Source organism: Salvia hispanica, chromosome 6 (assembly GCF_029641045.1).
Source record: "Salvia hispanica isolate PSC_SH4W2 chromosome 6, Shi_PSC_v1, whole genome shotgun sequence".
NCBI classification, from domain to species: Eukaryota; Viridiplantae; Streptophyta; class Magnoliopsida; order Lamiales; family Lamiaceae; genus Salvia; species Salvia hispanica.
Window position 1 is genome coordinate 17,162,600 of NC_142697.1, and position 21,948 is coordinate 17,184,547.

At 37.8% G+C, this 21,948-nt stretch overlaps 1 protein-coding gene across 2 annotated transcripts; it reads right to left on the minus strand.

The window, feature by feature from the left end:
- Positions 1–292: 292 nt before the first annotated feature.
- CLASP (CLIP-associated protein) lies at positions 293–12,875 on the minus strand. 2 transcript variants are annotated; one of them, XM_089060822.1, is made up of 21 exons: positions 12,394–12,875; positions 10,926–11,081; positions 10,750–10,812; positions 8,918–8,986; positions 8,596–8,761; positions 8,076–8,234; positions 7,732–7,829; positions 7,187–7,261; positions 7,041–7,109; positions 6,869–6,954; positions 6,643–6,760; positions 6,382–6,480; positions 5,959–6,301; positions 3,980–5,763; positions 3,120–3,221; positions 2,594–2,698; positions 2,425–2,499; positions 2,275–2,343; positions 2,097–2,165; positions 890–991; positions 293–671 (listed from the first exon to the last, which is right to left on the minus strand). In XM_089060822.1, the coding sequence occupies exons 1-21, from the start codon at positions 12,724–12,726 to the stop codon at positions 513–515; spliced, it is 4,299 nt and encodes a 1,432-aa protein (XP_088916948.1). In that variant the 5' UTR covers positions 12,727–12,875; the 3' UTR covers positions 293–512. The 2 variants fall into 2 exon arrangements, with proteins under 2 accessions (XP_088916948.1, XP_088916947.1); XM_089060821.1 differs by having other exon boundaries at positions 8,076–8,237.
- Positions 12,876–21,948: the final 9,073 nt, after the last annotated feature.

The following is a 21,948-nucleotide window of genomic DNA, read 5'->3' on the forward strand; positions in this document are numbered from 1 at the left end:
TGGGACCAAGCCACTATTCTCTCTCTCATCCGACTCAGGGTAGCTAATACCGCTCATGTCTAGTAAGTTTCCTTTTCGAATGAGGTGAATCTCATGTTCCACTAACAATATTTCAACTCACTTCTCTCTCTCTTTCTCTTTACTAATTTTGCATTAAATTTGTATAATTCACTGTCAAGACTATTTTTTGAAGTGGATCAAAAGAACACCCTCATCACCTATAAAAAGAAATCGTATAGAGAGGAAGTTATTATGTGTAATAGGAAAAAATGATTTCATTATAGACACAAAATACATAAAGGTGTTTTTTTCCACACACCAAACTGTATTCTCCAAAGCCAATGTGCACAAATAGATTAAATCTTATGTAAAAAGAATTACAACTCAGCTCTCCAAACATCCCAATTACAGATTTCACACAATATACACGCATACACAAACAAACAAATGAAGAAATTATCAAAATTAACCAGAAACATTAACCAACTCGCCTCTGCATCAGAATCAGCTCATTATTGGGTAGCATCAATTGGAGTACCAGTCCTCGCCTGAGATATCCTGTTTGCATATATCGTCACCAGCCGGAGTTGTGTACTATTAAGCCCTTCCAAATATGGCAAGAATGCTTTCCCCAGCATGATATATATGTCCACCAGACAGAAAACAACAGTCTGCAATAACAGGGAAATTTCAAATTCCTCACAACATAAATGTAAAAGCTCATCAGCCAATTACAAGACTATGTTTTATATGAGTCGATACTGTACAAGCATGATATGTGTGGAGTGGGTGGGGTTCCAATTTGGCCACCAAATGGTCGATAATAGGGAGGAAATGCTACGTATTCCCCAAAAGTAAAATTCTCAAAGCAGGGAGTAATCATTTTTACCTTCCGGACATCTGCACTCTGATTCCCAAATGCATCAAAAAGAGCAGGCAAAAATGAGGGCAACTGAGCCATCAGCTCCTCTTGAGAGAGCCTGCCTACAAGCTGCAAAGTAACATAACATTCTTAGATATTCCTAAGAATTCACAACACGTCACATATGCTTTGATATGGTAGTGGAAGTAAACAAACAAAAGATAAAATTAATGTTGCTTTAGTGATTCATATAATAATTCATAATCACATCAAAAAGGCATTGGCTCAAAATGCAAATTCCAAAGCAGCAAATCCATTAAATTAGTTTGCCCAATTTTGTATAGGATAGACTTTAGATACTTGATCACCTATTTCAGTCTTTCCCGTACATCATGAAACTGATTCCAAATTCATTCAGTAAAAGACTTGTCTGAAGACTTTCTTGCAAAACCTCCCCTTGTACTCTTATCTTTGAACACAAAGTTAAGGTGTGTTTGGATTATTGGTGGGTTAGGCTTTGTGGATTTAAATATACAGTCACACTTGTTGAAAGTAAATAGAGGGATTTTAAAATTGTTTCCAATTCCAGGGTATTTGCTTTTCACCCTTAATTGGGATTAAGAATTCTTAAAAGAAAGACATGCAACCTTGAATCCTCTAAATAGGTTGAAAGGTACAAATAATAGCCTTTTCCTTTCTCCCTTTATGTCTCTCATATAAGATACCCCGTCAACCCAAGCCCCGCACACCTAACAACACTGACATAACCTCATTTTAATCAGCTTTGAATATTGTATGAACCCTAAAAACTCTTTTTGAGTGTATTTCCTCTCCTTAGTGGGATTTTATCTATGTATTCCACTTCTTTGGTGGTTGCATTTATTGATCTTTCAACTAATGTAGAAGTATGACTTCCAAAATTGAGTATTACTAGAGTGGAGCAAATTTAAATAGATTGCTTGGCGAAAGTAGCCATTGGGTTTGCCTTAATTCCATTAAAGGAGGTCCAAAGTGGGATTCCTAATTCACAACACCCTCCATTTTCTTTCCTACCATATTTTGTTTATCATCCCTTTTTGTTGATTGAACTTGGATGATTCAAGGCAAGTCTTGGGAAATCCAGTTCCATGGAGCAAGGGTTCATATCAGCAAATCTTATTCATCAATTCATACAGAAATTGGAAAACGGATAGATCTTTATATCATAAATTCAAAAATAGTTCATAGATTTTACCTTAGTCAAACAGTTTATGCATGTCACAAGAGTTCTCTCATCTTCGGTCACAAGCAGAGGCACAATAACCTGCAATGCAACAGAATAAAAAGATGGGGGAATTTTAAAATTTACTTCCAAATACCATGGAAACTAGACATGTATATAAATAATCCGTATAAATCATAAATAAACTTACACTTAGACACCGGAATGGATCATACTGAGACAACACAATTGTCAAGCAATGTTCGGATTCATTGGAGACCTGAATGTAGAGATAGAAGCAATGAGACGAGGAAGTAGAACTGAAGAAAAAGTACATAGAGCTTCAGGAAATAACATGTACCTTCAAAACATTGTCCTTCGTCACATTAAGCAGCTTTTCAATTACAATCTCAACAGAATCCTCCATTGACTCCTTCTGAAAAAGAGAAAAGTGCACGAACATGGTCATAATGTTGCTATATACAAATTCACAAAACAAAAAAATTCAGACATAAATATAGACAATGTACCTGATTCTTTAACATCTCAACAATGAGCGTGAGAACCAGCTCGCGGATTAATGAATCGGAATCATCCAGCATTTCAAGTACAGCAGTTAATATCTGATTGAAGTACTGAATACGCCATTTGTTTAGTAACCAGAAGCACAATGTTGTTGGATGATTGACCAAATATCACAAATTTAAGTTAGTCTACCATGAAAAGTAAGTTAAGCAGCAATGGCTGTTACATGTAAAGTAATCTATTTAAGTTCGATGGATTTAACTGTTTACATTATAGTGACTTAATACCCATGATACCCCTCCAGTCACGAGTATACCAAGTTCTTTCACCACTATTCTCCTGAATCAAACATCTTACACTGAATTTCAACCCAATGCACCGAATTTATTTTTCATATCGTTCCAACACGCCCAACAAATAAAAGAAAAAAAAAGGAAAGCTGAACCAAAACTCACAAATATCAAAAGCTGTTTTTATCTAAAGAGCCGAGAAAGCATAACCAGATGAGGAAAAAATTATATAACATACTACCTTGCTCCAGACGGAGTGGTCATTAGATATGGAGATTTCAATCAACTGTTGAAGTGCTTGCCGTTTGTTTGCTGAAGGACTGTCGTCGCTCCCATTGCAAATCTACCAAAAGTAAAGAAAGCGTAAGAAAGATATAACTGAAGACTTCCAGACCAATACTGCCACTGACAACCTCCTTGAATTAGTACTCCAAATTAATTATTAAGATGCGGTCATGTTATTTGTAAACTGGAGGAACATGGCAAATTCAAATATATAAATATATACAATATATATAGAGAGGGGTGTGATCCGTTGCTAACTTTCTTATAACTCATCAATGCAATGTATTAAAAATGTCAACATGATGACATTGAAATGTCAACATAAACTTAGTTGATATATTAATACACTATGTTGATATTGATATTTAAAATGTCAAAACAAACATTTTTAATACACTGCGTTGATGAGTTAGCAAGTTAGCAATTTAAGAAAAGTTAGCATTATAACACACCCCTATATATATATATGTGTGTGTGTGTGTGGCGTCGTGTTAGGATGATAGCTACATTAATTTGATAACTTTGATAACTAATCAACTCGGTATATTAAAAAATGTCAATAAAATGACATGAGTATGTCAACACAAATTTAGATTGCCATTTAAATATAAATGTCAACACAAAGACATAAGTATGTCAATTTAAACTTGTGTTGACATACTCTTGTCATTGTGTTCACATTTTTAATATACCAAGTTGATTAGTTATCAAAGTTATCAAATTAAGCTAGTTATCATTTGATTACACCCCTATGTGTGTGTGTGTGTATACATATAAAAACTTTTAGGCAGGCCAGCAAGCAGAAGAAAAGCTCACCATATGAAGAATCTGAGGGATACTTGGTCCTGTTTCGGTAGAAGAATTTAATTTAAGAGCAGGAAGTTCACGAAAACTTAGTGACGGTTCAGGTGAAGGCTCATTGTCAACCCCAATGTCTAGAGACTTCTGCAGATGTTCAGATCCAATCAGTCCATTGATGTCCAAACGTGGTGTCAAAGAAACCTCCGCGTTTGGATGACTATCTATTGCTGATAATCCCATATTATCACTGGAGATATTAGGTATGTATTTCAAACTTTTGTGATTTGAAGTTGTAAAATCAGCATTCGAGTTAGTCTCTACCAATTGATGATGCGAATTGTCATGTGTATCATCAGATTTTTGGTTCCCAATAGAACCTGTGATGAAGGATGCATCTTGAAGAGAGCTCCACTTCCTCCCACTATCACTGTCAATAGATCCAGAAGAATATCTACCAAACAACTGACTCTTCTTTAACGATCCATTATAGCCATCTTCAGAAGATGTTCCAACCACGTCAGATGGATCATATGAGGACTTGCCGCGTCTCTCTTTCTTGCTTTGCAGAAAGTTCATTAGTTCTACCTCTATGCGAGGAGTATACTGCTTGAGGGCTCTTCTTAAGGAATTCTGTTCTTCAACAGATAAGCTAAGAATGAAGTTCAATACCGCCACCGAGTCAAAGTGAGTATAAACAGATATTATGCATGTTATAGCTGCTTCCTTCAATTTTGTATTTTTGTCATGAACCAGTGGGGTTAATTTTGCAAGCCATAGCTTAAGGATGCCACTATTGGCAGAACCTTCAGAATTTGAAGCATGCTTGTTAAATGAACCAATAGCAAACTCAATAACAGCTAATTTTGCCTTGGGTGACCGTTGTTCGTCCAACGAACGCAACAGAGCAGGTAGAAGTGAGTCGGTACCATATGTTTTGCCAACAATATCCAGTGTAGTTGAGCAAGGTTGCCTCACTAATTCCTTTGGATCAATCAACCTAGAAAAAACATGGGGTAGAATCCTCTCCATGTAACTTTCAAATGGCTTTCTGCAAGCTGGAATAAGATCTGCAAGAGTTGAAAGGGCTGCCTGTGCAACTTTGTGATGCGGGTCATCCAAGTGTTGAAAAAACAGCTTCATGACCTTCTCAAAACTCTGCATTACGTCTTGAATACCTCTTGGACCTTGCTGCAGAAGAGAATGAATATAACTAAATGCAGCCACCCGTGCATTCCAATCTGAACTAGAACTGAGCCCTTCATTTAGAGCATCAGTAAGAGTAGCTGGGCTGTCTGAATAACTTGAGAGATCACCCAGTGGGAGCTGACTGTCATCAAAGCTCCTCCTCCTGCCAGCAGACACTCGCCCAGTAGTATTCTTCCTTAGAAGTGGACGCTGGAAATTCGGTACATGGTTACCATGTGACTCCCTATAACTAGCATCTCTGTATTGTGTCTCTAAGTACTGTCTATCTTGAACGTTCATGTATCTCCTTGAATCCCTAAAATCAGGATTTTCTTCAGTAAATCCTCTATCTTGTACCTTTTCTGGAGCTCTCTTGGCTGAGTAAGAAGAATGCGCAGACAGAAGATCACTTCCAGTGCTGTTATAATGTGATAGTTTACTCGACTCCTTAGAGGCTTGGATTTGTGTAATGATATCAGAAAGCACCAACCCTCCATTGCGATTGTTGCCTTTAGATATACCATATACCGGATCTGTTAAAGAATTTGTAAGACTATTTGATGCTGGAACCGCAAGGGGGAATGGTGGATCACGAGAAGATGGAGGGTCAACTCCTGCACTAGGGGCAAGAAAATAAATAGCTAAACCATTCATAGTCATAAAAGAATCATTGAATCAAGATAATCAGCCGTTAAAGAAAGACTAAAAGTATTCCAAGAGTATGGAAATTTTTTTGAAGATGAAGAATCACTATCCAAACCAAAGAGGACCAGATTTTAAAATTGAGAGAATAGAACAAAACTAAGTACCTAAGTCCAAACTGGAGGATCGTCCTCTCTCTGATATATCCAAGCCTCTCAGCATACTCTCTATGGCAGTGACCTTCTGCTTGCTCGAGTGCAACACACTTTCTAGGCTACGCTCTGCACCCTTGCCCATAGATTTTGCTTGAGAGATCAGTAGTCCAGAAGTAAGAGATGTCCCTGAGGATAAACTACCGCTTCTATCCATTGCCACTATCGCAGAAGTCCCATAACCAGGTATATTTGAAGGTGTGGATGCATGAGTGGAGAATGACATGTTTGAACTTCTTTCACGAATGGAAGGTGAAGCATGTCTTCTATGCATTCCTCCATCTTCATCGTTTATTACCTAGCACCAGCTATTATTTCTCAGCTAATAGTTTCACAGCAATAGAAGGATTCAGAACAAAAGCTAAAAAATATGTGTACCCTTTGAACAACAGGATCAAAAGACATGAACAGGCGCCGGGAGCGATCAGGCCATGTTTTAGCAAACATTCTGTAACAGGTCCTTGCAGTAGATCGTACCTATTCACAGTAATGTAGCCAGTGAGATTGAAGTACAGTAAAGTGCGTCTGCAACTATCATAAACCTGAGATATGAATGCTGATTCATCTGATAATAAAAGGACGAATAGCAAATGACTGTCCATTCATATAAATACAAAGAGGTACATCAAGGAAACAAACCTCACTCATTGCATCAGCCACACAACATCTAATAAGATCTTCATAGAGGTCAGCCGACCGTTGTATTTCAGGTGCATCAGCCCAATATTCAAGTATAAGAAGCGCATAATCACAACACCTAATTTAGAAAATAGAGGCATAAGTACAAAGGTACAAGATAAAGTTTGTACTATAAAAAGAGCATAAGACAGAAGACCAAGCAACATAGAGAACAGCATAATAATACCTCGCACGGAGTATAGCATTGCGGTCATTCTTTGCAGAGTCAACAATCCGGGGAAGTACACGAGGAACTTTGCAATTGCGTAACATCTGTAGATCAAAATGTATCTCAAATGTCAGAATGATATTAAGATTATCTTACTTTTTTAGAAAAAGACCACCTAACAAAACATTACCGTCTTTATGCAGTTATCCGCCGACTCTGCAATTACAAGCACTGTTATGACAACAAGCTTGAAAAGGACCTAAATTGCAGGAAGGATAGTGAGAGTCAAGATTAATTGTATCAACTACCATAATGTGTACAAAGAATTGTTCTCACCGGAATAAACATCTCAGCGCATCCCTCAAAATCCCCCAAGAGATCTTTAGATAAGAAGTTTAGCAAATGACATGCCTAGCAAAGGGAAATTAGAAAAGTGAAAAGACTGAATTGATAAAACTTTCAGCCAGTAATTAAAAGTAACAAATCAAATTCTCCGATAAGCTCAATTTAGCAAGAATGGCTAAAGTATCACAAACAAATGACTTTTTAGCACTAAAAACGTGTTATTTTCATACTTCCTTCTCACATGTGATAAAGCCAGCAGCTTTTGGCACTTTCTATAAAAGATAAACAACTTTAAGTATATGTCAGAAAGATACTAAACAGCTCATGGAAAAAACCAGTGGGACTGAAGACATCAGTAGGATGCATACATTATTGCATTTGCATTACAGAAAAAAATTCTCAGTAGAGTTAGCAAGCCTATAATGAATTAAAAATTGAGTGTTGTGATAAATTATTAGCATCTCATCATAGTTTCGCGCAATGTAAATGCCAATACACAGAGAGAGAATGGTCTAAGCAATCAGATATGGCCAAACCTGCTTCACAATGCTAGAGCGCCGATCTGATAATTGTGTGCTCAAAGGACCAATTAGCTGCTTGAGAAGCCCCCGGAAACCAGGGTAATCAGCTGCACCTGCACAATTAAAAAAGAATTGTAAGTGTTTCTGCTAATCCTGATCAACAAAATGAATCATCATTAGACAACTTAATTTGTTACAGAAGGAACTATGCACTTCTGTAACCTAAAACGAAATTATCTATTCAACATATTATGAGGATGTACTCGTAGTATAAAGAATAAAGTCTTGGATTCGCGACAAGCCTGGTTTTGTTAAAAAAAATTTTGAACAGTGCTTGGATAATGATGTATTGAACGGACCTCCAATAACAAGGCCTTCAACTCTCTGCATGGCAGCAATACGTACAGACCAATCTTTTTCAGGCACTAAGGTAGAAGCAATCTTCTCAAACTCTCTTGTAAGCTCTTTTTCTGAATATACTTTAATAGGTTCTACTGGCTTTTCTGTGATGTCACCATCTGCTGCTCAGAGTCAAAGGAGACAAAATTAATCAAATGTTGAAGCAGAAGTACAAGTTGTTATTTATGTAAAAATGTAAAGTATAAAGGGAATGGATAGAGATTCACTTTCTTGTGCATTTCAATCCGTAAACTGGTTTTATGATAGTAATTTTTTCTATACAATATAGCCTTCAAGAAATTTTAAGGCATTACCCTAAACCTCATTTACTATGAAAAATAATGGGATTATATTATAACGTTTGAGCTCAAGTGATAACATACCAAATATTAAATTCTTAACAAAAACAAAGAAAAATAGCTAGATGACTATAAAATGCAACACAAATTTGTAGGTAGGCATTTTCTTATGAGTACTGACCTCCAAAGAGAGAATTTTCGCGTGACATGGTTTTGGCCTTTGGGCTACTTTTCTTTGGATTATGCATCGTAGGCTTGGTCTCAGTAGATGAGTAATTGCTCACAATAGCATCTGAAGAGTGAATCTTTGGCTCAATCTTTTCTACTCTGGCATTAATATCTCTTAACTGCAGCCAATTTTTGACAAATAAGCATTTCAGAAACAGTTCAATCATGTGCTCTTTTATGTTTAAAAATGATTCTGTTAAAAAGGAGTTAAGGGTAACAAAAATTTCTGTTTTGTTCACTTGAGTCACGATACAAAACTTTTGACCAACAATTACCATTGCTGCAGGTAGATGATGTCGATTCAATTCTTCAAGGAACTGAGGCCCAGCCTGAGTATACATCTCCTGAGATTGTCAACCAAAAATTAAGGAAAAAGTAATCTTTAGCTCAGTAAACTACTTAGGTACGCAGGCAGTCTAGAGAAACAATACCAAATAAAGCATCAGAACAAAGAATGATAAATATATGTTTTTTTAATATATGCAACAAATTCCTTAAGTATTAGCTTCACGAAATCACATCACCCTAAAAAAATAAAACTCTTTTTTTGCAACATTTACCAATTCCTAGAGAGTAAATCAAACACCGGTCAATTGTAAATTGAAGCTACCAACCTAATGCCCTAAAGTTCGCCAACTTTGGATGACTAAAAGTGTTTATGGTCAAACCACCAAAACTGCCAACTAAAAAGTTAAGATTGTTATGCTAAGTACAATCATAAAAATGATCAATATATTTCAGCAATGTTCAGCTCAGCATCTGACAATAAGACACATCGAACAGCAACTGAAACACCAATTGCATAGCCGTATAGAAAAAAATCACTAGCATGTAGTAAATCATAATATACTTCCTCCTTGTTTGCAGGATATCATAAACGATGACGCCGCTGCCAATTCTCTAGAAAATCATGTCCACAACACAAGGTGCAAATGCACCTTGTTGATTTTAAGGTGAAGCCTTTTGCCAGCCTTATCTAGAGAAAAAGTTTCCTAAACAAGGATCAGAAAGTGTCGACATTTTTCTTCCATCTTCAGCCTCTCACTACCCATATTCAGCCTCTCACTATTACTCCCTCCACCCCATAAAAATATGGACATTTGGGATGGCACGGGAATTAATGCACAATTGGTAAAGTAAGAGAGATAGAAAGAAAAAGTTATTATAGTATTTTAGTGGAGAATGGGGCCCACCTTAGTAGAGAGAAGAAAGTTACCAAAAATAGAAGGGGATATTTTTATGGGACATCATAAAATGAAAAATGTCCTTATTTTCATGGGACGGAGGGAGTAGTTTCTATGTTAGTAACGTTTGAAGCACTAAAATGCTGGCCTAACAAGCAAGAACAAGAATGTCATCTGTGTAGATGGGATCCATTTACTAAGAAAATCCTAATATGACTATAAGTCTATAATATCATCTACACTTTTTTGTATAACTTTGTTCACTAATATTTTCCATGAAATAAACTGCATACTTCCTCTATATCCAGACAACACAGCATGAGGAATTTCAACCTTTATAAAACAAGTGAATAGAAATCTGCTACAATCACTGGTTAGTAAAGCATGTTTTCTTTAAGGCAAGATGCATGACCTCATCGCATATGCAAGTGTAATAAATCGATATTTTTAGAGAAAATTTATTTAAAAAAAGCTAAACATATTCTAAAGATTCTTGTCAGAGAAACATGCATAACCAGATGACAGCCAACAAATAGTACCATGTATATTCCCGTTTTCATTAAGCAGCCACACGATTTTATCAGTCAAAAACAAGACCATCCAAGGGCATAGCAAAAAGGATGAGTGTATTCTAAATGAACTACATAGCTTAGCAAGAAACTGATAACTTCACAGCTAACCGGCCTACATACTCCATAATGGGTCCACCTGAAATACAATCTATCTTCTGAACGCAGAAGCATTTTCAACTCTGAATATGTAAAAAACCTATAACCATCCAAATTTAATCTTAATAAGATATTTGAATTTAATAGACATTCATGCTTCAAAGCTTGGTGGTGGTGGTGCAATACAGATGATGATAGAAGTAGTTATAGCTGTTGGAAGACAGGTGACAAACAATACACAGCAATTTTCCTAACCTCAATGCATGAAATAGCTGCCTCCCTAACACCAGGGTTTGGATCATTCAGCATCTGCAAAATCTGATCCAAGAAGATATCACATTAGGTGATTCATTCTTGCTAAAGTAATCATGCACAATAGCTTCACTTTAAAATGTAAGCTAGTGCCACTCAAATTAATAGAGTCAACATACAGGAGGAAGAATGGCACGCTGAAGAGGTAGTTCTGTAGATGCAAAGAGACCAATAGCTGACGTGACTGTGCGAGCAAACTCTTCTCGAATTCTCCAACTTCTGTGCATCCAAGCATAAGATCCTGCCCTTTCAACGATAATTGTTGGTGAAGAAACCTGCAGCAGAATTGACACTCTAAGTCGCAGAATGAAACTCATACAATTCATTATACATTCAATTTAATACTTGAGTTTTTTTATTTATCAGAGTTCAGTCTCATTTGCATGACACAATTACAAAGGCGTATTAACACATCTTAATCAAAAAAATTGAAGAGACTTTTAATGAAAGAAACAATCTATTGAATCAGGTTAGCGATTTCTTCCATTGCTAAATTCCAGTATCAGAGTGATGACATTAGAAAAGATATAAAGGAGGATGAGGGGAAGAGGGAGAGAGAGTTCAAATTAACCTTCTATTATCAAATATGAACCTAACAATATTCAAACCATCTAAAAGAGACTCAAGTTCTAGATCACCAAAAAAATTACATAAAGAGGAATATTAACTTTCTTAGACAGAAACATGTTTAACAGAGGCATTCTCAATGGAGGATTATCAGACTTCAGTCTCAAGGGAGGTTTCACTGTTTCAGTACTCTTACAGATTTGCTCCATTGATTTAAAAAATGGAAAGTATACAATGGAAGTAGCATCACACTTTAAAGTGACTGCAAATTTCAATGGATATACCTAGGAATGGGATATTGCAATTCCACGAAATGGACCCACTTCTTTCTTCCCATTGTTTACCATGAGTTTCGTGTAGCCTAAACCACATAAGTATGTAACATCAACCCCTCCCACTTTTCAAAAGGAAGGAAATATCATTTACATAGAACTTATACTTTTTAGTGAAGTACAGGTTCCATTATCTCTGTAGCTTTCAAAGAAAACCTTGAAATTCGTGACTGTACAATTGCACAAGTCAAAATATCAAGTTGGGAGGAGTTTATAGTTATAAATGGCAAAGTTAAACTAAATCTGATTGTTAAGATAATGGACTTTGTCAATCAGTAGACAAAATAAAACTGCGGAAAGTAAGCAATACAGACAACGGTCTATCTATTAGCAACATTTGAATAGCATTGGTTATACCTATTGCAAACCCTAGATGATTCATATCCGGATAAATTCCCCAATAGGTTATAAAGACCAATTTAGAACGTATAAGAGCAATCACCAATAAATGAATTCACGAAAACCACACGCAATTTCGAGTTATTAAACCCTCATCAGCGGAGTAAATAAAGAAAAACCAAAAACATGAACATAAATTTGAAATTTGAGCCTTCGGAAGCACCAAACACCACATTAAAATCCATTACCGCCACCTAACTGGCATCCACCAATCGCACAAAATTTACAAAGCAAGCACAGAATGAGCATAGCTGTACAACACTAGTGCACAAACAGTTGAACCCCGTACCTCCATGAGAGTGAGCAGCAGCCTCCTGGCGGCATCCCTAACAGGCTGTTTGGCGTCACCGAGCCTCTCGACCACCGCCGGAACAAGCGCATTGAAATGCAGCTTGAAGTGCTCGCCAGAGAGCACGGCGGCGGAGGCGAGCGCCTGCAAACCGCCCTGTGAGACGCGGAAGTTGTTATCCTTCAAGAGATCTAGGCCGACGTCGACGAGTGACGTCACCTCCGACGGAGATAGCGTCTTTCTGGAGGCTTCAAGGAGTTGGTGGAGGCGCTCGACGCCCGCCATCCGCTCCTTAGTGTCCTTGGCACGCGCCAACTCCAGCGCCTCCTCCATTACTTCGGCGGTAGGAGCAATTCGATGATTTCGCAGGGAGCGATCTCGCCAATGGCCGATCGGATCCGGTCGGAGTTGGAGAGTGAGAAAAGGGGAAGTTCAAGTGCGGAGAGAGAGAGAGAGAGAGATTGGAAGATGGATAAAAATGTGTAATGACTAATGACAGTCGGGAAACGAGTCAAGTTAATTTGACATGGTTAAAAATTCAAATTCTTTAGAGTATGATTTTTTTTTTTTACTTATAGTTTATGTTAGTTATAAAAACTTTATTCCCCCCTAAATAATATTCTACGTAACAAATATTTTTAATTAACACATAATTTTAGTTTTAAATATTTCTTTGAAGCCCTCAAAAAAAATAAATGTGCATTACATTTAGAACTAACTAATTGTGTGTCTCAAACAACCACTCTTTTTTCTGTTATTATTTTATTTTTTTGGTTAGGCTGATGCATGACATAACATTTGAGTGTGGGTTTTCATTTTCAAATAGGTAAATAAACAACTCAGAGAAATAGGTAGATCCAAATGTTGCTTAAATGATTTTCATTTTCTATTTACTCGGAAAGGAGAATGGTGTAGTTTAATGTATTCTTTGCTTGTCTTTGAATTGTAACAAATTAAAGTAGTATTAAGTCTTTAAGTTTCATCTTTTGTTTCTCTGTGCTTTGATACTATTTTAGAGTAGTATGAATACTAGTAGTAGTATCATTTTATTTATATCCTTCGAAGGTTTATAATGGTTCTTTTAATGAAGACAAATTGAAATCCTTTACTATGTGCTATTGTTAGTCTGTTACGTTAAATTCCCTGAGCTGAAAATGTCTTCTTTTTAAATTCAAATATAGCACTCAAAATAAAATATTGATGAAATATCGCATAGCAAGCGAGGGCCAAATCCTACTAACTGCGCGTGGTATTCTATGATTGATTAGCATATACTAGTAGTATTATAAACAACAAAACAAAACTTAGATCAATTAATTAACTCATTCGAATATCATTCATGTTGCAGGGCTTGATAACGCCATTTATGCATTCGAGACAATTTTGTTAATTAAGTTCTACTATATCAATGCCTTGAATATTGGAAAACATTTTATGGTCATATTTCCTCCAATTTTGAGTTGTTTTAGTATGATTTATAACATTTTATTTAGTACTTAGTATTATTTAGTAAGTAATAAGATTTCAAATCATACAACTGTATCATAATATAAATAAGTAATAAGATTTCAAATCATACAACTGTATCATAATATTAATACAAATGTTATATTTATGTTGCCTACAAAGTGTTTTTTCAATATAGTAATGGCTCAATAGTAGAGTGTATCGTATCGAAATGATATATTATTCTAAATGTAATAAAAATATGACATAGATTTATACCTTTTCTCCAAAAAAAACAACTAAACTTAATCTCTCTAAGTTTGGTCAGATAAATAAAAATTATTGGTCAAAAGTTATTTACCTAAAACTTAAAAAGATGACGAATATGATACTCCATATCATACAACAAACAACGGATATATATTTGATTTGTAAAATATTAAGTATTTTTGCTTTTATTTTATATTTACATGTGTTCTAACATGTAATGTTAACATTGATCGAAATATCAATAGAAATTTAAAAAGTCACTAACATAATGCAGTACAGCAAAGATACAGATATTGAAATTATTTTAGTTATACGTAATCAAGTCGTAAAGCTACATATAATAGTTTATGGTAGTTCACTAAAAGTGGACAAAAAATAACAAAGTTTAATAGTAAAAACTAAAAACTTAGAGGACCACAAATATGTAATGTAATATTTGGTGTCCATTGATAGTGGAGTAAGTTAAAAATAGATTTGACTTATAATAGATTTGCATTATAACAAGTGTATATTGTGGTATAGGGGGAAACTAAAACTCCATTATTAGCAATTAAGGTATGAGGTGATTAAGTCTAATCCAAAAAACGAGTGCTTATCGGGTTGTTAGTAAGGTTAGAGAGGTTTTCAATTATTTAGAATGTCTACCAACATTTACATCAAACTCAGATTCATTTGTTAGTATATTTCATACTAAATTTTATTTCAATCGTCTACATTAAACTCAAAATTAATAGTATCATTTTTTTAGTACTATGTTTCACAATTTTATTTTTTTTTTGCAGTAACTACAATACACACCTATATTAAGTGTTGTTCCATAAAAAACACAAAAATAGATTTGGATTTGCAGTTGTATTGGAAAAAATGTACATAAAAAAATAAAAAAATGAAATTTGGTGTATGACTGAAGATGATTTTAAGAACAATTTGTTTTCAATTTATAGGTTGGTAACGAAAGTATATTAAGTATATTGGAACTGCAAGAATGAACTTTATTGATTGCTTGGAACTTAGGTTTCCATCGAGTTTACTTGATGCTTTTAGATTTTAAAAGAACTTAACATTTGAAAGCTTAAGATTAAGTTTGTGTGGCATTTTAGGTAATTATTGTTGATGAATATCGACAAATATTATATGAGGAGTAGAGGATAGATTTGTTTGAGAGCCTGATTCAAAGTTTAATCCTACATGGTGTTGAATTCTCCCCGTTTGAATTGATGTTTGATTTGTCGATTTCACATTATGCAACAAATTACACTGGATTTGTTATACAAAGATATCAAGATTTTTTTTAAACAGTCAGTTTTTTATATAGGCCTAAGTGTTGGTTAACTTCAGTTGCGATTACCAATTTGATTCAGTTATAATCACTTCTAACCAAACAAATTTTTATCACTTAAATCGTTATCATGGAAGGGTGACAGTCGAATAAGAATCGTAGAGAAAATAGCTCAATTTCGAAACCATAAAAAAAAAAGTTTTTTAAAAAAAAACTTAATACCATGACACAGTAATCTGAGAATTATAAATTAATGTGCATGTTTTGTCAGATTAATAAAATAAACTAGTACTAGAAATTAGAATTAGTTAGGTGGAAATGCACTGTCGGTGAGATGTGCAACTTGGCTTCGTTATCTGATTTAGCCATTCCGTGGGGAACACAAACGGTTGTCTATTTAAATTATAAAAAAAAATAAAAATAAAAATCGTAGGGTGCAGAATTAAGAATGGTGGATTTAATCCAAATCAAAATATCTATCAAATGAAAATTCTTTATAGATGGAGAATGATTATTCTTGAGAAACAACACTTCAAATTTTTAAATGGCACGTATAGTTTATGCTTCTCAAATAATTTTTGGTACATTACCTACGAAATAAATAAATTAGCAGTACTATTTGTAACAATGCTTTGTGCTTTTGTATTCATACGTCATAATTACAACTATGGCACATTAGCGATATGTCATTTTCTAATTTACCAATTTCCAGTTTTGTTTACAAAATCAGATGTAACTGAAAGTTCACTAGTTATCGCGTAAATTTTAATGGATATGCAAAAGTGACAAAACAAGTTAAAAGTTGCATTATAAACAAATACTTTATTTATCCACCAATATGAATGTTTGACATATTTTGGTAATATATTCAATAATGTTAATTGTCATTTAAATAGTACAAATTTTCCGCGTATTGGAATCTATGTCCGGTCAATGGATTTTGATCAATTATAATTTCAATAAGACATTTAATTTTGTGAAATTAAATGATATAGCGTCGATCTACGTTCGAAGTAGATGACCGTGTTATATTCATTTTCTCAAATTCGATTCCCGGTGAGTGAGAAATAATAAATTAAAGTTGGGCAAAATTGTTGTGCAAAATTGCAAACTAGAGTAATTAAATGAGTTATGAGAGAAGCTATGAGAATGATTAAGAGAGTTAATTATCTCACATTGGAAGTTAAAACCTTATTAATCAAGTATTTAATAAGAAGGATTATTACATGTAATAATTATAGTGGACTAAGATGGGCTGTAGAGCCCACACGCGCGCGCCGCCGCCGCCCGCCCCGCCGCGAGCCGCGATCCCGTGTCCTTGTCCTTGGAACTTGGCAATTGGTCTTTGGGTGGTCTTTGGGTTGTTCTTTGGGTCTGGTCGTGGGCTTGGTGCTTGGGTTCGACCCGCTAGATGACAACCATCATGGCTGTTGACCCCTGCAGGTGGACTAAGCCTATAAATAGGCTAGTGTTCTAGCATTCTATACACCAGAAACTAGAATTCACATAGCATTTGCATCATACGCTCTCTCCTCTCTCTGCATTGTTTTTCTGTCGAAAGTTTTGCTCCAGTTCGCCGGAGCTCTGCTGATAGCGGTGCTGTTTCATCAGAGACGTAGCCATTTTATCTTTGAAGATGAAACGCCAATCCGAAGAGCACTACCGGGGTGTATCTCGTCTTGCGGAAAGAGGCCTCCTGAAGCTACGGGAATGGTACAACTGTAGTGTGTGCAGTGTGTGTTGCAATATTCAAATAAGGAAATAGCAGGTTCCCTAGATCCAACAAGTCCACTAGATCACTTGGTCTAGGAACTCGTGGTCATGCGGAATCCCGGTCGTCGGACACACAAGTACTTCCCCTTCTTCAAAAAAAACCCTCAACCACTTTACTAAACCTAGTATAGGGAAGTAGGGATCGATCCCACAGAGAAGGATGTGTAAGACTCATAATCAAGGATTTGGGAGTATTTTTTGTGTTGGCTGCTGCCACGCATTTTCTTGGGTTGAGGAAAATTAAAATTAACTTGACTTGGGAACCTTAGAAAGAAACTTAACCTAACAGCTAGACCTAGGAGATAATTCTACGGTGGGGACCATGTCTAAAAAAAAACAAGGTACGACTGAAAAGTGGCAGAATAACTAACTCTCGTACTAACTGATAGTGACATCGTCTTCTACAACCAAATCCGCATAAAACTTCTTAAGAAAACACATAAGCAAATAAAAAACAGGGCTACTAACTTGAAATCAAATCTATGCATAAATAACGAAGAACTTAACAGATCTGTATACCTAGACGAAGTGAAATAGAAACCAAGAGGAAATAAAACAAGTCTATCAACTACTGTTTCTTTCACATGCCAAAACCAACTTCAGACGCTAAATCCACTCCGGATCCAAGCATCCGACACGAACTCCAAACAGAAGAAATTCTCCATCACGTCAGATTTTACAAATTTAAGCTCCGAACACTCAATCAACCACAGATCTGTCACCAAATTCCACATCAAACACCTCAATGACGAAATAAACAGAGATCGACATAGCAATTTAAGAATTACGCTAACAGCAGAGAGATCTAAGCAAAATAACTTGAAATTAAACAGATAAACGCAGATCCATGAACGGTAAGCAGTTAAACATCATCAACATCAAAGTCGACTCCCAAAAGTGAAGTTCGACGGTGGAAACTAGCAAAAACAGCTGAAATTAAAAGTAATTGCATCTTCGCCCTCACTAGGACGGTGTTGCCAAACAAGAAATCTTAGAAAATACCCCCCCTATCACGATTACTCCAGAACCATTCCCAAGTGTGTGTAAAAATGTATGAGCTAAGAAGAGTGAAAAACTATATGCTCTGCGTTGCATGCTCTTCTCTATATATAGGCGTTTTAGGTGGGCCCAGCGAGGTATTGATAACGACTTTGTTGCCCTCAGCTGTAGACTCCTCTGTCACGCCACTTTTCTTTGTAAATTCTGCTCATTTTCACTCCTTTCTCTCGCTAGACCATCTCCTTCCTTACTTCCTTGATCTAGCGCTTTTCTTCATACACCTGGCTTAGGAAACGTGTTAGACCCAGCAAATTATAACATTTTTTTTGCGCATACCGATGCATGAAATTAGCCTTATCACTCATTCCTCACTAGGGATGTTAGAATCGATTCTCTCTTAAGTTAATGCTACACCACTGAAGCGTTAGGTTATGAGAGTTTCTCCTTCCTGGGTCAGGCTATTATTATTCCTGTTTTAGACCATTCCCCCCTCTGGACTTTGTCCAGCTTATTCCTCCTCTCTTTTTTTTTCTTTTCTTCTCTTTTTTTTTTTTTTTTTTTCAACATCTGGACTTTGTCCAGCTTATTCCTCCATTTTTTTCTTTCCCCTGGACTTCGTCCAGCTTATACCTCCATAACCCAATTCCCCCCCCCCCTTTTTTTTTCTCCTTCATAGCTCTTCTTCCCTAAGCATTCAGTGGTGGCGCTTAAACATTTGTTAGCTCAAAGTTATCTGAGGTTTATAACTCACTATATAGTAGGGCTTCACAACTAAGTAAGTAGAGGCATTCTCCGTCATTCTTGCTTCATTCAAATTAACTAGGCTCATTTAAGGAAAAAGCTTCTAAGTTGAAATGCCTCCTATCTTCAATTACTTTCACTAAGGGAATCATGCCGTATTAAATCCACTGGCTCATGTGACAACACTTAAAACTAACAGACTCTTAACATGCAATACGGGTAATGCATTGACTCCTCTCCCCCTCCCACTTCACTCAAGCTTGTCCCTAAGCCATCGTCGTGAAGGGGGGAACAGAGAGATCAATGCAAAACCAAAATCATAAAACTTCTCACACTTAGACCAAGCAATGGGCTAAGTGGGAGAAAGACACAGAAAAAACATAGGAAAACAAATAAAACAACAGAAAACACAAACTTCTCACACTTAGACCACGCAGTGGGCTAAGTGGGAGAAGATATAACAAATGTTACACACATATATAACAGGTAGACAATAAAAAAAACGAAAAGAACGAAAAATAAAAGTTACTTGGTCAAGAGATGTTTGATCATTTCTGGGGCTGGCTCCCTCGGGAGCCAGACTGGAGTGGGACTCCGGGGCGGGTCGCTTTCACCTTCTTCCTAGCTGGCTGCTCCAGCTCTTCTTCCTTCTGCTCTGGGATTTCCGTTACTGACTCTCTCACGATCAATTTTGATTTTGGTGGGGCTGGAACTTGCACGGGAATGGTCGGGGAGATCATCTGAAGCGACTGCTGTGGTCGCTTGACGGAGGGACTGCTATGGGTGGGCTGACTGACTTCACTGCTGGACCCAGGAGTTATCCTCAACTGGGTCAAGGGGAGCGTCTGCTGCATCCACTTCAACATTTTCATTGAAAGCTCCACCGCTTCCGTCATCCTATCATTCTGTTTGGCACATTTCACTGCCAAATCAGCAATATTTCCCCTCAGGGTCTGCACTGCCTCCCGATTTCCCATCAATTCGTTCCTTATCTCACCGAGTTCCTTCATCATATCTTTCCGCATTATCTGCATCTCCTTTTTCATGTCCTGGACTTCCTTCCGCAGCTCCTCGATCTCTTCACTTGGCATGGCCTCTTCGGCTTCCTCTGGCTCCGCCTTCACCTTGTCTCCCAATGAATAGAAGAGAGTTTTGGTGCCTTGAGTCTGTAGCAACCCCTTGTTGAAGAAGTAATCAACACTAAACACCTCTGGGGGGTCGCACATGACTACTAACGGGGCGGCCTTGACAATTCTCATTTCTAGATTCCTCTGGAGGTAAGCGCCGATGAGGTGGCAGGTGCACATATGACGCCCCGGGTTGCTCGTCATCTGGTGGCACGCCTGCGCCATCCAATATCCGAGGTGCACCTTAACACCCTCCGCCATGCACCAAGTGAAGTAGAGATCGGTAGTAGTGAGGGCTGAATTCGCACTGCCCATCAAATTGTAACTGATAAATGTTTGAGCAAAGCGGAGGATCCGATCTTCGATGTGGGAGGCTTTGGAGTAGCTGGATTTAAACGCCCTTGATTTAGAGTGCGTGACCAGTTCCCATGCTGTCTGGACTTTGAACCCAGGTGTGTTCTTTGGCATCCCCACCATCCTATCGTTCCAAGCCCCCTCTTCATCTTCTTCCTTAGTGAACAACCCCATCTGTAGGGACCACTCCCTAATGCTCAACTCGTGCTCCTGATTGAAAAGCCTGAATGTGATAGAATCCGCGTCCAGGTCTGTGGTATTCTTCAAACGAAAAGTGGAGAAAAACTCCCTTGCTAGGTCCACCGGTACCCTCTCTTGGCTGTGCTGCAACAGCCACTCAAACCCTATTGCTTGGATATAGGCGCGGAATTCTTTATCACATGCAATCATCTTGAGTTCCCTCTTGCTATACTGTTTCCCCGACTTGACCATCTTCCCTGCGCTGCATCGTTCCTCGTACACCGTGATCCTTTTCTGGTCGTCAAACTGTCTCATCTCCTCCAGCAAGCTCTTAGTCAGCCAAATCACGGGGCGTCCGGGAATTGGCTCTTCCTCAACCTCCTCAGAGTTATAGCTTGGCTCAGGGATGGGCTCGTCGTGCTCCTCGACAAAGGGTTCCTCGGTCACAGGGGAAAGGGTCTCCTCGACCTCCTGGACGGAGGGAGCTTTCCTTGACCGGGTAGATGCAGTCGCCGGCGCCTTTCCTTTTCTTGCTTTCTCCTTGGCCAAGCGCGCCTCTGTCTCTGTCGCTCCAGGTATAAAGTCATCAACTTCGTCAAGGAGGCTTCTCCTGGTGCGCTCCTTTCGGCCCTTTCATCAATCTTGGGCCCACTCTCTACCTGGTCATCGACCAGGTCCACGATCAATTTCAGCCCTTCCTCGGGCTCCGGTACCTCCATCGAATGTAGATCCGACTCCGCCAACAGCTTTTCTGGGGTTTCCCCCTCTCCAATCAACATTGGGGTTGCCCCCTCGATATAGATGGGGTTCTCCCCCCTGACATCTCCTGGAATAGGGGTTTCCCCCTCAGCGATTCTCTCCAAAGTAGGGGTTTCCCCCTCAGTAGTTGTTTCAAACATAGGGGTCTCCCCCTCAACAGCCTTCTCAAACACAGGGGTCTCCCCCTCAGCAATTTCAACAGAAACCGGGGTTTCCCCCTCACGAACTTCAAATACAACAGGGGTTTCCCCCTCACATATTTCAACAGCAATAGGGGTTCCCCCCTCAAGAATTTCATCAGCAATAGGGGTTTCCCACTCATACATTTCCCTACCCTCAAGATTAGGGTTCTCCGGTACATTATCTTCTGTCTCCTTCAAGGTCTCGTCATTCGTCTGTTCACCGTCCTCCGATTGTCTGTGTAAAACCTCCTCTTTCTCCGCTACTTGCGAAACGGCCTTTGCATGCGGTGGTTCAGCGACTTGCGATCATGTTTCAGAGAGACTTGCCGGTGTCGCGGCCGAATCCGCCGGAATTGGCAGTGACGGTATAGTCGGCGCAGACGACATCAGACTGGCGGCGAATAGGGCGTACACCTCCTTCGCTTTCTCTATGCTTCCCACCTTC

Excerpts from the sequence above, each read along its gene's own strand:
- CLASP (XM_089060821.1), bottom strand. The coding sequence starts at position 12,726 with ATGGAGGAGGCGCTGGAGTTGGCGCGTGCCAAGGACACTAAGGAGCGG. Across the intron at positions 11,082-12,393 it reads TGCTGCTCACTCTCATGGAG|GTTTCTTCACCAACAATTAT; the intron begins GTACGGGGTTCA and ends ATTCTGCTGCAG. Across the intron at positions 2,166-2,274 it reads ATCCATTCCGGTGTCTAAGT|GTTATTGTGCCTCTGCTTGT; the intron begins GTAAGTTTATTT and ends GTTGCATTGCAG.